The 16,492-nt window shown below is 36.2% G+C and overlaps 1 protein-coding gene across 1 annotated transcript in view; it reads right to left on the bottom strand.

The window, feature by feature from the left end:
* The window catches only part of rasa4 (RAS p21 protein activator 4), a 47,798-nt gene extending 38,502 nt beyond the window's left edge, over positions 1-9,296 (bottom strand). Inside the window, exons 1-4 of the mRNA XM_077206527.1 lie at positions 8,798-9,296; positions 3,045-3,101; positions 1,231-1,344; positions 161-222 (exon numbers count right to left, since the gene is read on the bottom strand). Of these exons, the coding sequence (XP_077062642.1) occupies positions 161-222; positions 1,231-1,344; positions 3,045-3,101; positions 8,798-8,862 (298 nt within the window). The 5' untranslated portion in view covers positions 8,863-9,296. The remainder of the gene's footprint in view (positions 1-160; positions 223-1,230; positions 1,345-3,044; positions 3,102-8,797) is intronic.
* Between the last annotated feature and the right edge of the window lie 7,196 nt (positions 9,297-16,492).

Here is a 16,492-nt window from a genome sequence, read left to right as displayed (position 1 = left end):
GATTGTGTGTGACTAAGGGTCAGACTTGATTTTTTTGTCACAACTTTCTTGCAACACTCGTCTTACAATCTGTTGGCATTAAGAAATGTCTTGTTGGCTCTGGATATTGATTTCCCATTTCACCACAGCGACTGAATAAAGACTGTAAATACTCTCTTACCTTGAGGTTTAGCAGTGAGAACCTCCCTACTGATTGACACCTTCCCAATGACATCATCTCGGCTGTGAACAGAACAGTTTTTGAGACTGTAGGTTTCTACTGAGCAGACATAAGGGTCTCACTTTATATTAGGTGTCTTAAACTACTGTGGACTAACATTTAATTTAATAATTTGATCAAATGCACTTATTGTGTACATACATGTACATGTTTTAAATTGTACTTATTTTTTTTAAATATATGCATGTCATTACAGCTTAATTTCTGTAATTACATCTATAATTACACTGCAATTAACCCACCCAGCAATAACACCAAACATGTCCCTAACTATAGCCAGCATGTAATATTTGTAATACTTGTAGTATTAGTAAAACTAATAGCAGCAAGTGTTTTGCAATACCGCATGAACACAGAACAAATGTCACACGTTGTACCTAATCATTTTTTTATGCAAGTATATAGTAGTTAATGACACCTAATATAAAATGTGATTGTCTTACTTGAATCACAGTTATAATGCTTTAACAATTTATCATGTTATTTATGTCAGTAGTTGAAGGTGAAGTGGAAAATAATTAGTTTTCTACATTTAATGAAGATAATACCTATGCAAAAGTCACTTAAATGATGCTAGCGTGTTGTGTTGTGGGAGGATCCAAGAGTCAAGCGGTGTGTCCGAAATCACATACTAAGTGGGAACTACATTTGAATTTACTTTGCAACCATTAAAAAGTGCATTCTATACAGTATACTCTGAATAAGGGTAGTATGAATGAAATTTGGACAAGGGTGACTTACAGATCAACAACAGTATTCATTTCATTAGCTTGTGTATTCCCATTTCGATTTTTATGGTTGAGCCACAGTCGTCATGTCGGACTGCTCAAAAAGCCATAGCAATGTTTTGAAAGCGACACTTTGGAAGTCAACCTTAACGAATGGCTTACTCATAGATGACTCTGCACATCAAACTTTAACAGGAAGAAAGTATTTTGAGCAAAAAATATCACACACTTCACCTTCAACCATGTAGTATGTAGGTTAAGTAGTAGTATGTAGGTTCAGACCTGAGAGAGTCCTCATCCAACACATAAAAAGACACTGTCCGAAAGTAGGGAGAAAGATGGACAGTGTATTCTTCGCCCCAAAACGGAGACAGTGTCTTCCATATTGTTGCTGTCCTGAGAGATAGATTAAAAAAGAAATGTGAAAAGTTGTAAATGTGAAAAACTACAAAGTATGCCGTACAAAGCAGTACAATGCAGTATGCAGTACAAAGTATCCTGGTATGCCTATAAATGACAACTTTTATCTTGTGACATTTTGGACATCAAATGTGTTACCCGTTTAGTCTAAAACAAAATATATTCGTAAAGTCCCAATTGTGTATTTTAAAGTCAGAATTGCGTGATATAAAGTCATAATTGTGCGTTATAAAGTCATAACTGTGTGATATAAAGTCAAAATTGCGTGTTATAAAGTCAGAATTGTGAGATAAACTCGCAATTGCAATAAAAAAAGTTTATTTAGTTATAAAAATAAATATTTATATTTTTCTTTTTTTAGTTTATAACACAATTGGGAGTTTATATTACACAATTATAACTTTGTATCTCGCAATTCTGAATCAAGTCCGAATTGCGAGATGTAAACTCAATTATTGCAAGTTGCAATTATCTTTTAAAATGTTTTATTCTGTGGTGGAAACAAGCTTCCATAGTTTTCTGTCATTGAATTAAAGCTCTAATATAAATATTAGATGAAAAAATTCAACTTAAGAAACCAAAATTAGACTGAAATAAAAATAAATTGAAGCTAAATAGAAAAATGGTCAAAAATTTAACAAACTTACTAAAATTAAAATGAAAACTGAACATATAAAAGTAAATTCAAAATATTAATAAATACTATAATACTACATACATACTAAAAATCAAACTGGTCGTACTAACATATGTCATCTTGAAATAAATGGGATGTCTGACAAAGCCCAAAAAATCACTGGAGAATAGGTATAAAGACATTGATTTCTATTTAAACATTAACAAAACCAGACAGCAGTTTTACTTTAACTGCAGTGATAGACAGCTGGTACGTATACAAATGTCAATATCAAATCAGAAATTCTAAGCAAAGATTAGCATTTTGTCAATCGTCTAATGCAAGTGTGCTTTGTATATTACATTGTCAATCAACAGACTCACAAGGCTTATTTACTGCGTTAGCATAGAGCTAGCCTGACGAAACAAACATCAGACTACGATCCATACTTAACATTTACCCTCAGATTTGGTATACCAGGGAAAAAATGTGACTTATTGACCAGAGAAATCATTGTGGCTCAGAGAACAGTCAGTAACATTCACAGTAGATAACTGTAGTATGACTGTTAAACCTTTCAGTTGGCTGGAAAGTAAGTTATTTTTATAGGCCCTGGAGTCACAAAAGAGACTCACTTCTCACTTCTCTCACTGTGGTATGGTTTCTTCTGCTTTTGTGCATATAAAATGGATTTTCATTTCATTTTCATTGAGCACCAGGAATCAATATGCCCACACTGTACTGACGGTCACAGCATATATATTTTGAGTTTTGAACCTCCACGTCAAACTCAAATCAGAGGAATGGTTTGTTTAGGATGACCTTTATATAGCTGCCAAGTGTGGAGGTACAACCACGCAGCAATCTATAATGCAGGAGGGTTTTCAATTATGTGGCATAAATTATATTAGTTGTGCTTCACAGAAAATTTAATTTCTAACCTGTTCGGTTTATGATAATTTACCTATTATAGGCTGTATAGCAACACACACACACCAATATTAGATCACCGAACACTTGTGCTCATATTGAAATGTGCAGGGGGGGGGATCATACCTACCGAATTATCGCCTCATTATCAATTTTCACGATGCAGTATGGATCACTGCTTCCAGTTCTGCAAGTGAAATGAACAATAATGTTATTGCATACTGGCAAAAACTCAATAGTTATTAATCTCATGATCACACATGATTGGTTTGTGCAATCAAGAATTTTAATTGCATGTTAAAATGATGCTGTTGCTCTCTCAGATCGGCAGATAGGCTTATTCAAATATATAAAGATAATATAAATTTATAGTTTGCATAGATAAATGAAAAATGTATCTTCTTATCATATTCTTTTATTCATAAGGTTGTAATTATGACAGAGAAGGATTTTATAGCCTTATTTCATAGAAGAATCCACAAAGAACCTTCCTGATGTACTGGAGTTTAGAAGAAACTTATATGAAAGAATTGTATTAATCTTTCACTTCAAACAACCATGAAATCAATGAGATTCCAGGGGGAAGTCACTCCTGGGGTAAAGGACAAGAACGTCCAAGATAAATACCGGTAAATAAATAAATATATTTAAATCTAGTTTAAAGCATAATGTATTAATGTAGTCTTTGTATTCATGTTGGTTTTTAAATTATTTTAAAGAAAAGTATGTATGAAATATATACTATTATGAACACTTTTCCCCCGCAAATATCATGAATTAGTCATTCATAAAGAACATGACATTTTAAAACCTGAACAAACTTTGTCCTAAAAGGATCATAAAAATGACATCATATTTTAAGAGACTTATTGACTAAGACAAAATTCTTGTCTATGATGTCACTTCCTGTTTTATGTTCTAAACATGAACATAACACATTTATGTTTTATTTCCTGTTCCTGTCTTTTTCTCCACATAACTTTGTTGTTCACACTTTGATTTGCCAATAAAAAAATGTATATTTAGAATATTCTAACAAAACTGCTTCAATGCTTATATTTTTTCTAAGAAGTAACAATAAAAGAATTGTGCCAAACTCCTTGCAGCTCATTTCCTAACTTCATCCTGCACGCACCAATTAAGGACATTTCTATGGGATGAAAGGGAAATGCTAACACATGGCTTTCTCCAGGTATTATATACTCCTCCTTGTAAATGAAACACTTTAGATTTAAATTACAGATACAATCATATCTTCCTGTTCTTGGTCCAACAACAACAACAAAAACTTTTTAGTGTGTATATACCATTTCCAGTATTTTAAAATGAGAGAACTTCCATTTTCATTCCGACATCCACTGTCTGATAGGTGAACATTTGTTCATTGCACGCTGTCTCAGATGAGCTGTGAATTGACATAGAGCATTTGTTGTAGAGATGTCTGCTGTCACTGGGAGGATATTGAAATTCCTCAGTGGAGGTAATGACTGCTGTGGGCAACTTTGTTGAGCTGTATGAGTATTTGAGTGTGTGTGTGTGTGCGGAGAGAGGAGAATGAGTGCATCGTGCGGTGATTCATCTTAGCCTGTTGTTATCAGTGTAATAGGGAAACCTGTGGCTGTCAGAATCAGGTGCTACATCAAACAGCACTGAAACTTGGCAGTTAAACCACATACTATCATCCTCATGCCACCTGCAGGAGGAGGATAGAGATGATGACAAAAGAAGGAAGAGGAGAGTTTCCTCTCTCGTTCTCTCTGCTTCTCTTATCTTCTGTAACCGTGATGTTCTGTATGGGGACTGAGAGACCCCAGAGTCATTTTACTAGTCAAACACATACTTGAAATTGAATGTGGTCATGAAATGAATATATTTTTGTAAATGCATGTTATAGATGTTATTCTGAATGATTCACCCAAGTACACTGAAAAAAATAAATCTGTAAAATAACAGAAAAAGTACTGGCATCTTATTACCCGTGCATTATCCAGTAGTTTTACGGACATTTCCGTTAACCCTAAAATACAACGCAATGAAGTTCAAAATTCAAAAAGGTAAAAAGCCTGTAAAAAATTCTGCCAACGATCCAATCAATAACCGAAAAAAATCAAGCACTGTACATTCTTCTTGTTCGAGAAGCCGTTACATATGATGGTATTTTTACCAGCTGAGAACTCACAAAGAGCTTATAAAATATGTAAAGTGTTAAGTCTAAACAGTGTCAGGAATTCCTCTGTTACACACACAAATTAAGATCTGCTGCAAGGTGACGGCGTTTCCGACGCCTGTACTGAACTGAAATGGGCAAAGTAGCTCCTATGACGGGATAAACCAGGTATGCTTGAGCATTCGGTCCTTTTAAGTTGATGATACACAGGGCAACTTTTTGAGCAATGTCTTGCCGAGCGATTGTTGCTTGGGCACTTTCCCATTGAAAATGGGCAATAAATTTATATCTGGATAATTTAGATCGGTCGTGGGGCCTGTGTCTCATCTGGTTGCCCGTTGACGCCAACATTGCCCAGCAACATTGTTCAAAAAGTTGCCCTGTGTCATCATCACCTTTAGGGTCCCATCTTGTGACATCACGTCCTGTTTTTGATTTGCTGCATGTGTACCAGTACAAGGAAATTTTCTGTATAATCAGCATATCCTGTAATTCATTTGATTTGAATGTTTAATTGATGGATTACACACACATCTTTGGTATCTCGGGGATCTAAGACATAACAACATTAAAGTCATCTCAAGAGAACACGAGGGTTAAGTGGGTTCTGTCTCACAAATACATGAATCTGGCTTGACAGAGTCCAGGCCCGTGTTATAACGGAAGCTCTTCAACAAGCCACACATACATCTGTCTGCATGCTCTACACTTGGACCAATGGGTTCATTTGTTATACTGGTTCAGAGACTATCATCTATTGTAAGATCACACAACCGTCAACTGCAGTTTATCTGTAACTGACTAATACTAAACCTAATTCTGAACACAAATCTAACTGCCAATTGAAATCTGAGAAGCTACAAGAATAAGATGAATTATGCTCTCAGATTACAACTAGGCTTAGGACTGCACCATTAATCAAAATACAATCAAAATCACGATATGACATACATAACAAAGGCATGCCCCAAACTTATTGTGAACCACTTAAAATGGCTGTTGTCAATAAAATTTCCGCCGAAAAAAGCTTGATAGTTTAACGTTGAAAAAGAAGAAATTAAGACAGCTATAAATGTTAGCATTGTAATATGGAGTTGAACTGTAACAAAATATTATTGTTGTTGTTATATTATTTTTCTTAAATACATTTTTATCTTACAGTGAAATATTTTAATATTCTTATTTTGTTTAATATTTTTTTTTAGTAATAATAATAATAACAGCAACAACAACAATTATACTCATTATTATACTCATGTTAATACACATGATAACATGCAATTTTTATGACAAAAATAATAATTGCCAGCTCTAAAAATGCCTATATAATTAAAATCGATTGCAGATATACTAGCCTACTTTAAAAATAAGGTGGTTAGGTTAGGGTTAGCTGGTTGCCAGAGTGTTGTTATGTGATTCCTATGTTGTAATGGATGGTTGTTATGGTGTTGCTAGGGTAATATCAAACAATAGAGGGTGAGATGCATGCAGGGTTAAGGGTTTAGAAAAAAGCAATGATTAATGACTAACGTGCATGTTCTGTTTTGGTTTCGTTTTCATTGTGTTCCCTGTTTTACTTTGACCGAGTTCTGTTCCCTAGTTAGTTTCCTTGGTTGTTACTTAATCCTGCACCTGTTTCTGTTCTGGTTAATTATCTCTCCCCGTAGGGTAGGCTACAACGGGGTTAAAGGCGCCTTTGATTATATTTTCCTCGAAACCACTAGATGGCACAAAAACTGGCTGTGGCACTTTCCAAAACATCCGCTTTTCAAGATGCACGTGGAAATTTGCCTGATCCTTGATGCGATCATGGGCGCAAAGTTGATTTTGAAAACGGTCTCCTTGCAAACAACAAAAACACGAATCTCTGAAGACGATGACGTCATGCACATGCGTAGTACGTGTTCAATCTAAAGAGTTATCGCCATCTAATGGCCTGGCAGCAAAATACAGCGCTTTAGCATATCCGTGTGAATGGGGATCGTTTTGACAATGGTGTCGTCTGTAAACCGAAAACTCAAAGGAAAAACTTCTCCGTTCAAGCATGCCGTGTAAACGTACCCTTAGTTTCCTCAGTTCTTTGTTCAGTCTCGTTTGTGTTACTCATGGTTGTATAATCTTTCTCCTGAGTTTTTCTGTGCCTGTTGGATTTAATTATTAAAGACTGTTTTTTTTTTTTATCTTGATCGTCGTGCGCTTCATTGTAGCCACACAATCCTGACAGCAACAATATCTGATTGCACTTTCTATTCATAAGGATTTTGTAAAAGTCACAATCAATGAACATTTCTCACACAAAACAAGTGCTCATTCCCTTTTCCCAGGTGCTGATTACTCACCAGCTGCTTGATTATAATTAGCATATCTTAAACAGTCCAAAATCGACTAATCTTTCCAGAGCCTTGCAATCATTTAAAGAAAGGTCCATACTATTTACTAAAGCTCAGTCAGGGCATGTGTACATAAAGAGAGATGGGTTTGTGGAGAACGTGTACAATCTCTCCACAGGGTCAATACAAACACTCCACGTAACATCTGCTCCGACGGTTCGGCCAACCAACTAGTTCACTAGTAATTTAATTTAATCTTACAAGGAAGCAAAATCAGTAACTCAGGAAAAGAAGGGCAGCGAATCACATTTTCATTGCAATAGCATGATGAGCACACTCTTGAAATGTTAATGCGGATGACCTTACTAGTAGCCTAGCCAATAAAGTAATTTTCTCACAGAATGTGGGAGAGCTGTCCTTTCCACAAATAGAAGCATATAAACTGTCGTCATCTGGGCTGTTGTGGTCAAAATCATAGACATGCGAGTTTCCATCCTCATACCAGACAAACAAGTGCCGAATGAATTCACAATGGAATGCTGCCAATTTCAAACAGGGAGCCAATTAACAAGCTTAATTAATGGTACTGCTCATTAATGGTTTGAAAAGAGTGTGTATATAGCAGTTTGCTTCCAAAATAACTAATATAATATATATATATATAGAGAGAGAGAGAGAGAGAGAGAGAGAGAGAGAGAGAGAGAGAGAGAGAGAGAGAGAGAGAGAGAGAGAGAGAGAGAGAGAGAGAGAGAGAGAATTCTGAGAGTAAAATATTAGAATGTGATTGATGAATCGGACGATTGGGTGATACACTGATGAGAAATATCTAATAATAATATTGATTGAGAGAAATGCACTACATGTTTCTGTTATAGTGTAATTTCCTATATATAGGCTACATGGAGCATAAGTAACACATTACACAATAAAACAGCTTTTTAAATTTCATTAATTTAAACTAAAACCATCATTTAGATATTTATATCACACATATTTATGATAAATGCTCATGGTAATGCAGAACAGGTTATCATTTTGTAGGCTAAAGTATGCACTTTCATTGATTTGTTTCAAATATAGTATAGTATATATATTTATGTTTATTAAAATGCCAGAACTGTTCTTTAAAAATCCCTAGGCCTAAATCTTATTTGTTTTAAAAGTTTCATTGTGGGGGAAAAACTACAAAATTAATTTTTTCTTGCTTTTTTAAACTGAAATGCTCTCTAAAAAGGTAGGCTATCTGTGAATTTATTATATGCTGTATCTGTCAAATCCATACTGCTTTCAGTATATTTATCATCATGTACACTTAAGCACGTCTTCCCACATATTTTTGTGAAAATCATCGTATAATGTCCACATAGTTAAGTCATCAACACTTACATGTCCTTGATTGGCAGGTTCTTTCCTTCCACAATCCTGATGAATAGTGTGCTTCGTTTAGCCATGCTGTCATTCAGTGACTATCACGCGCCGTCACTTCTTATTCCTTCAATAACACGCATGCTTATAAGCATTGCAGAAATGATAAATATATACTATCTTTAAAGCTTCTCATACGTAAAGCCTGTGCTGAGAAGCGGCACCGCCGTTCAGTCCAGCGGTCGTCTACACAATACACGCGTTACACACAGGCGGGTTTGATTTCTGTGGGTTGTTTGTATGGAGGAGGAGTGACTGACTGACTGACTAGATCAAACACTAGTAGAGAGACGGTTTGTCAGACGCGACGCGACTAAACTGCAACGCTCCTTTTAAAATAATCGCAACTGATTTGAAAGTACGAGACTGTAAGCGGCTTTGTTGAATGTACTTTTGTTGTGTCGCGTCAAGTGGAGACGAGGTGTGGCGCGAGGCGACGGGTAAATTGAATTCTCCGTGTGAGGGAAAGAGGCGTTCTCAACCTCGAGAGAAAGAGATAGACTACCTGAGATAAGCAAACAATTGTATTGGTAGACTATTCGATACTAAACACATGAAAAGCTAAAAGGGTTACACTTTTTATTCCATGTTTTGAAAGTCAATATTTGTTTAGACGTGTATCTTGGCTTGGCTATAAACCGTTAAACACTAACCGAATTAAAAAAGGTCCGTGGACATTTTTAGAGAAAAAGAGTGTAAAAAAATAAACAAAAATAATAAGATTAAAATAAATTCAGTTCTATTCAATTCAATTATAATATTCCATTAAATAAAAATAGATTAAAATACAAACTTGATAATAATAAATTATTAAATTAATTAAAAAAATGTAGCCTATTATAATAGTTGGCCTACACAGTATTAGGAAAAAACTTAATAAATTACATATTTTCCAAATAATATTTAATAAATACTTATTTTTCACTGTATAAAATTGATCTTTATACTTACATTTGATCTGCCTTTTAAATCTTAGGATTGGGGTAGGCCTACATCGCATGAGAATGATCAAATATATGGGGGTCTGTGGCATAAAAGATTGAAAACCCCTGGTCTAGGATAAAATATACAGTTTATTGAACACACATGAGACTATATGGGGTAAGTTTTCACAATGTTGTATAAATAATTATTCAAAAATGTTAAACGCACATGAAATCTATATAATAAAAATTCCATTCCTTATCTTATTAACAATTCTCTGAATGTATATGAGTGCGGCTTTATTATGCTCACTAGTTAAAGATATGATATTGGAGGGCAGAATTGGAGGGAAGATCCACTTGGGTTTGAAATGGATGTAAATAAACATGTAACCACTGCCAGTAAAAACACTCATTGTGACTTACAATCGTGCATTTAAATATTTGAGGACAGCTGTCCACTTCTCTTTCATTTCTCTAAATATCTGTCTGGAGTTGCTTTTTACTGGGGAACGAGCCCGCAGGGAAATGGCTTTTTTTCTAATGATTCAATGTTATTTTAAAACGCATATCGAAAACATTCAAAGGGGTGATTCAGAATAGCCAATAGCTGCAGTATGACAGTGTAGGCTACTTCCTTTTTCACCGAGGACTTTTGCCTCAACACATGTTATTATGACTGATAAGCTCATGATGTAACCAAATAACCCCAGTCTGTTATAATAATGGGAAGAGACTCCACACTTCCTGAAATGACTCACATAAAAATAGGCGAAACTGAAAGAAAATATCTCTCTAAGCTCACCAGTCGTAATTGTTTTTGAAAATTGAAAGCCTCGCTGACTGCATGCAGTTGAATAAACAAGGTTTAAAAAAAGACTCCTTGATTATGCTCTTTGATGGAAATGGACTCTCACATAATGCCAGCCGAATGCACTAACAGATTCTGATTTAGGCTACAAGTGCTGTCAACATCCGGAATAGATCAAGAAGTGCGCCTTCATCTTGGAAAAAGGAAGATGATTCACTGCAGCCACAACAGTTTCTTTCCAGACAGACAAATTGACCACCACCACTATATGAAAGGGAAGTTCATACAATAGGATTCTTGTTTCTAAAACATTCTCAGACCATGCAGGTAAAGTGCCAATGCTGTTAGGCTCCAGTGAGGTTTTCCATCAAATTATGTGTTTTTACAAAATAAAGGCGTTCTAATGCGTGAGTGTGGGCACGGGTGACTCATTGATCCAGGAATACAGACGTGAAATCCTGCACCTTTAGAGCTGTGACCAGAGGAGGGGATACGCTGTGTGTGGGCTTCTTGTGACTCACCAGTTTATCAGAGTTACCAGAGTGCGACCCTCTCTTTATATAGTGTGTTTGAATGTAAGCCGCCATTTAGCAGAGGCTTTTCATGTGGGATATGAGGCTCATGAGAAAACATAACTATTTTGTGAGATGGTGTAAGACTGGAAAAACTATCGAGGAACGACCACTCCTCGAGAACTGAACTCCCCATGTGCACTATTGAGACAAAGGAAGGTCTCACCTCCCTCATCCTAATACATTTCTTCCCCTCATCCTCCGCTCTTGCAGAGATTACCCAAACTCACACAAGAATCGAATTGGTTTAATGCGAATAATTATCATCGAGTATACATATATAGTATCATTCGAAATGTCTCAGGGTGACTGGTACAAGTGTCTCATTCCCTAATAAGTAAAATAAAAGGTAATAAGGTTTTTAAGAGTTTAGAGATAACTGGCACACAAAGGAATGTGGTCTCTAGACAAATGGTCTCCTACCCCCAAAAGGTGTAACCTCTGAATGCAAATATCCATTGTTAGCACATGTTTCCATTTGAAAGAAGTTTCTGTCTAATGAAATGTAGCGACGGGCTCGGGCCCCGTTTTGTATTGAACTGATTATGACATTATAAATTGTAAACATTTGATTTTATTCTAACGGACTCTGGCATTATTTTCATTAAAGAATTAAAAGGAATAGTGAAACATTCGCTTATAGTTAATGATGCACAGATATCATTAAAACCTTTTTCATTTATAGAGTCAGATGAAATAACGAGTTAATACATATGAGAAAATGTATTGAATTTAATCAAAAATACTTTGCCACGAGAAAAGACTGTAACACGTAAAGACCTTCCGTGCTAGTCGGATGCCGGACTTTGGGCCGATCGAACGCGAGTTTACAATGTTTTTTTTTGTATGAATTTGTACAATGTGATTTTTTGGAAATGTAGGATTTTTATTAACAACACAAGCATGAAGGTCGGCCTCTAATCTCACCCCTAAATTTAACCATCGGTAGGTCAAGATCATACGATCATACTGAAGCGTAAGAATGAGATTTGATGAATCCGCCACCAATTCACCAAAATGTAAAACACTTATAAACTCCCATTAGAGAGTTCCAATGCAATATTAAAGGGATAGTTCATCCAAAAAATGAAAATTCGGTCATCATTTATTATTTACCTTTAAGTTGTTCAAAACCTGTATGAATGACTTTCTTCTGCTGAACACAAAAGAAGATATTTTGCAGAATATGGGTAACCAAACAGTTGATGGACCCTCAATGACTTCCATAGAAAAAAATACTATGGATACTATTGAAAAAAAAAAATTCTGCAAATATTTTATTTTGTGTTCCGCAGAACAAAGAAATTCACACAGGTTTGGAACAACTTTAAGGTACATGATAAATGATAACATAATTTACATTTTTGGGTGAACTATCACTTTAAGACAATCCCAGATTGCACTACGATGAGTTGATTATAATAAAGTAAAATGAAATAAAATAAAATAAATCAAAATAAAATAAATCTGACAGATGAGAGAAACACTGAATGCAAGAAACTTTTAATTTCATTCAATACCGAGGCGAGAAGTATCAGTTAAAACAAATTGCCAAATTTTTTTTTTATTATTATATTTTTATGTTTATTAGAGTTAGCTTGGAAACATGCTAAGATGAATTAAACTCTACTTTCTATAATAAGGTTGTATGATGCTTTAATGATATTTTTTGTAAATTATTAAATGTTTTTATGACATTAATTGAGAAACTATATGGAACGGCTGCATTTTTCTAAATTTATTTGTCACACTACCAGACTATTAAAGCAGTCTGCATAAAAAAAACTGATTAACAATCATGAAAAACTTAGTGACCAGTTACAGCACATGCAATAAACATACATTAATAACTAATTTAATCGTTGATCATAATGATTAAGATCATAGGGTAATTCCTTTGTAAGCATATGAAACAAATATTAGGGCTGTCAAAGATTAAAACTACTTATAAAACTAAGGGAATGAACAGATTATGGACAAATCAGGGTTAAACGTGAAAGACAAAATGCAATGTGTATGTTTTATAGCATCTCCATTTGGAGAGTCTTTTATCTAATGTGATTTTTGTTCTGTTGTTTTTGTAATAAAAATTTAATAATATTAATATATAAAAGATATCTAGCACTTTACAGAAAGGGTTTTATTTGTTAACATTAGTTAACTTCATTAGTTAAAGTCCCCTATAGTCATGTAGTTATCATGTAGCTAATTGTATCCCTTAAAACTCATCTTTGATCATCAAAATTACATATTTAAACGTTTTTTTTCCTTGAAAAAAATTCTTCATGCCTTAAAATAGCTTGAATAGGTTCTATGCAAATTAGCCCCACCTCTACTCACTCACACCAGCTCAGAGATCCATTTGTTGACGATCACACATTGACGTGATTGGTCACAAGGTAGTTTGTGACGTCAGAAACACCAGTGATTTCATGTATTTGAGACTGTGTTTTTTCACTGCAGTTTTTCAGCAATGGTTTTTCAACAGTGTTGAACATGGTTTTTCTTAAAGTAAATGAAAACATCCTGCAAAGTTTTAAATCTGAAAGTGCACCGTATATAAAGTTATTGTCTTTTAAAAATTATTTTTTGACAAACACATTTGTCGCGTGACTCTACTAAGGTCATTTCCAGTCTGACCTTGGCACACGTAAACTCCTCAGTTAAAGCAGAGACTGGCAGCTGCAATATTCCTTTACTATAAAGTCCCACTCTGCTGAGGCAGCGTGGAACTCCCAACCATTTCCTGATATATGAACTTATTAACACTTCCAGCTTATCCACTGTTGTCAAAGAAACCTCGTACACAGTCAGTGGCCACAGCAACCTCAGCAGTAGACCAAACTGAAAGCACCAGAGTTTTAGTTTCCCTGGTAGAGCGCAGCTGTTTATGCTCTTCAACCCTTCCACTGCTTGTCGTCTAACTTCTCCCACTCGAACTGTGTCCTTTAGATCCCCATCGTACCATCTCCCAAGACTATTCACTATGCACTGTTGGTATTGCCTCACCATTAATGAAGAATGTTTTATCGACTACCTTGCCTTTAATTATCGAGATGCTCCTTGATTTAGAGGGCTTAAATTGCATCCGTGCCCATTCAATGTTATCGGTTAACTTCCCCAATAACCGATTAGTGCAGGCTACTGTTGTAGTCATGGTTGTCATGTCATCCATAAATGCTCTGAATGGTGGTAGTCGCATCCCAGAAGTCAAGCGCTCGCCTCCTACCACCCATTTTGATGCCCTAATGATTACTTCCATTGCCATGGTAAAAGCCAGTGGAGAAATGGTGCATCCTGCCATTATTCCAACCTCTAAGCATTGCCATGTAGTGCTGAATTCTGGAGTTGAGAAACTAAATTTCACTAAATTTGTTATCGACATCGGTACCCTGAAAAAATCAAATGCTGCCCAAAGAAGCTTATGTGGCACTGAACCATATGCATTAGCCAAATCCAGGAATGTCACGTGGAGCTCCTTCCTCTCCTTTTTAGCTGATTGAATTCGTTGCCAGATAACATTGATGTGTTCTAAGCATCCTGAGAATCCTGGAATGCCCGCTTTTTGAACTGAAGTGTCAATGAAGCCATTCTTTAATAGGTAGGTTGACAATCTCTGAGCAATAATGCTGAAGAAAATCTTACCTTCGACGTTTAATAGTGAAATAGGACGAAACTGACTGATGCTTGTAGCATCTTTTTCTTTGGGTATAAAGACTCCACTTGCTCGGCGCCATGCTCTAGGTACAACCTGATTTTTCCATGCCACTTTTATCAATTTCCACAGAATTCGTAGAACTCCTGAAGCACTCTTGTACACTCTGTACAGAACTCCATTAGGCCCTGGAGATGATGAAGCCCTTGCCTTTCTCACAGCCTGCTCTATCTCTTTCCACTTAGGTGCAAAGACCTCCATTTGGTATTCTGGTGGATTGACAGGTGGGATGTCTGACGGAATTGATCTCCAAATATCTCTCTAGCTCAACCCTAGTGCCATTCTTCTCACTGGTGTATAACTTCTTTAAGAATTTGAATGGATCTTTATAGAAATTAGCCCTCGCACGCTCCTGTTTGTAGCGTTTCCGTAGGCGCTCAGCTCTGCGTAATGTTGCAAGCTTATCTTTTATGGCCCTTTGTAAGAGATTGAGTCCCTCCTTCTGACTTTGTTCCGCTCTTTTCCATTGCTTCCTCAGCTGTCTCCTTTCTCTAACTAACCCTTCAATTTTCTGCTGCCGTCTAGACATTCCAGGAGTAGTTTGTACTTTTTCCTTCCTTTTTTCCACACCAAACCTCTCACTTCCATATGCGTAAATGATGTCCCCAAATTTATCCAGCTTCTTTTCAACTGTACCAGTTAATCTTTCCGATGCAAAGCATAGATCTGTGTTTACAGTGTCCCGTGCAGTTTTCTCACAAGCTCTTGGCCATCTAACTCCAGGCCTATGTTCGTTGAGGTTATTTTCTCTCTTATGCTGGTTAGTCTGACCGGGTTCACAAGAATCAATGTGTTCATCACTAACTGTGCAAACCCTCATCTCCTCTATGACAGGGGTGCTGATATCCTGCGAACTGTGGTTTGCTTCCTGTCGCTGGATTTCATTCGACTGACTTGACTGACTTCGTAAGAAGTACTGATCAATGCGAGGCCCTTGTCCCTTCTCCCTCAAGCAATTAATTTTCCCTTGATGAATCTTCAAACCCCTGACCGTTGTCGCCTTGCTCCAGCCACAGACACAAGCTTGGAGTTCAATGGCTTTGCTAACTGCAGAACCTGAACTAGTCTTTTACTCTCCATACTCATATCCGTTTCCATTCCAAAGTCGTTAACCATGTTGTCCAACATTGAGTCATCTTCCGCCCCTGCTCTCGCAGACGCTAGGGTTATAAAACAGAAAAGCATCAATACGTTGCTGACTAATGTCCAAACGTCCTGCTCGAGTCGTCCTTGCGATGGAGGTTCGGGTTGAATAACTAGTTCTTCCAAAGTTTCATCATCGGACTTGCGCTCGCATGAATATGTTAAAATCTACGTCATTGTTCGTTACTGTGTTTAGTTTATGGTGTAGGAAGCCTCAGGACAAGCAAACAGAGTTATGGCAATGGGCGTTTTTGTTTTCTACACACGCAGTAGACCAATCACAACAGACTGCGCTGTCTGGCCAATCAGAGCAGAGTAGCTCTTGAAAAGGCGGGAGTCCTTTGAGAATCATTGAAAATGTGGTAATGTGCAAATGTATTTTATGAAAAAATGAAAGTTTTTTGACATTTGATGCATGTAAATCTGTTGTAGGAGAATCCAAAACATCATTAGGAAACTTTAGAATAGCATAATATGGGCACTTTAAAGTAT

Source organism: Siphateles boraxobius, unplaced genomic scaffold (assembly GCF_051911475.1).
Source record: "Siphateles boraxobius isolate OS27281-9 unplaced genomic scaffold, OSU_SipBor_1 56, whole genome shotgun sequence".
Lineage (NCBI taxonomy): Eukaryota > Metazoa > Chordata > Actinopteri > Cypriniformes > Leuciscidae > Siphateles > Siphateles boraxobius.
The sequence above is the reverse complement of the archived record's forward strand: the minus strand, read 5'-3'. Positions and strand labels throughout refer to the sequence as shown.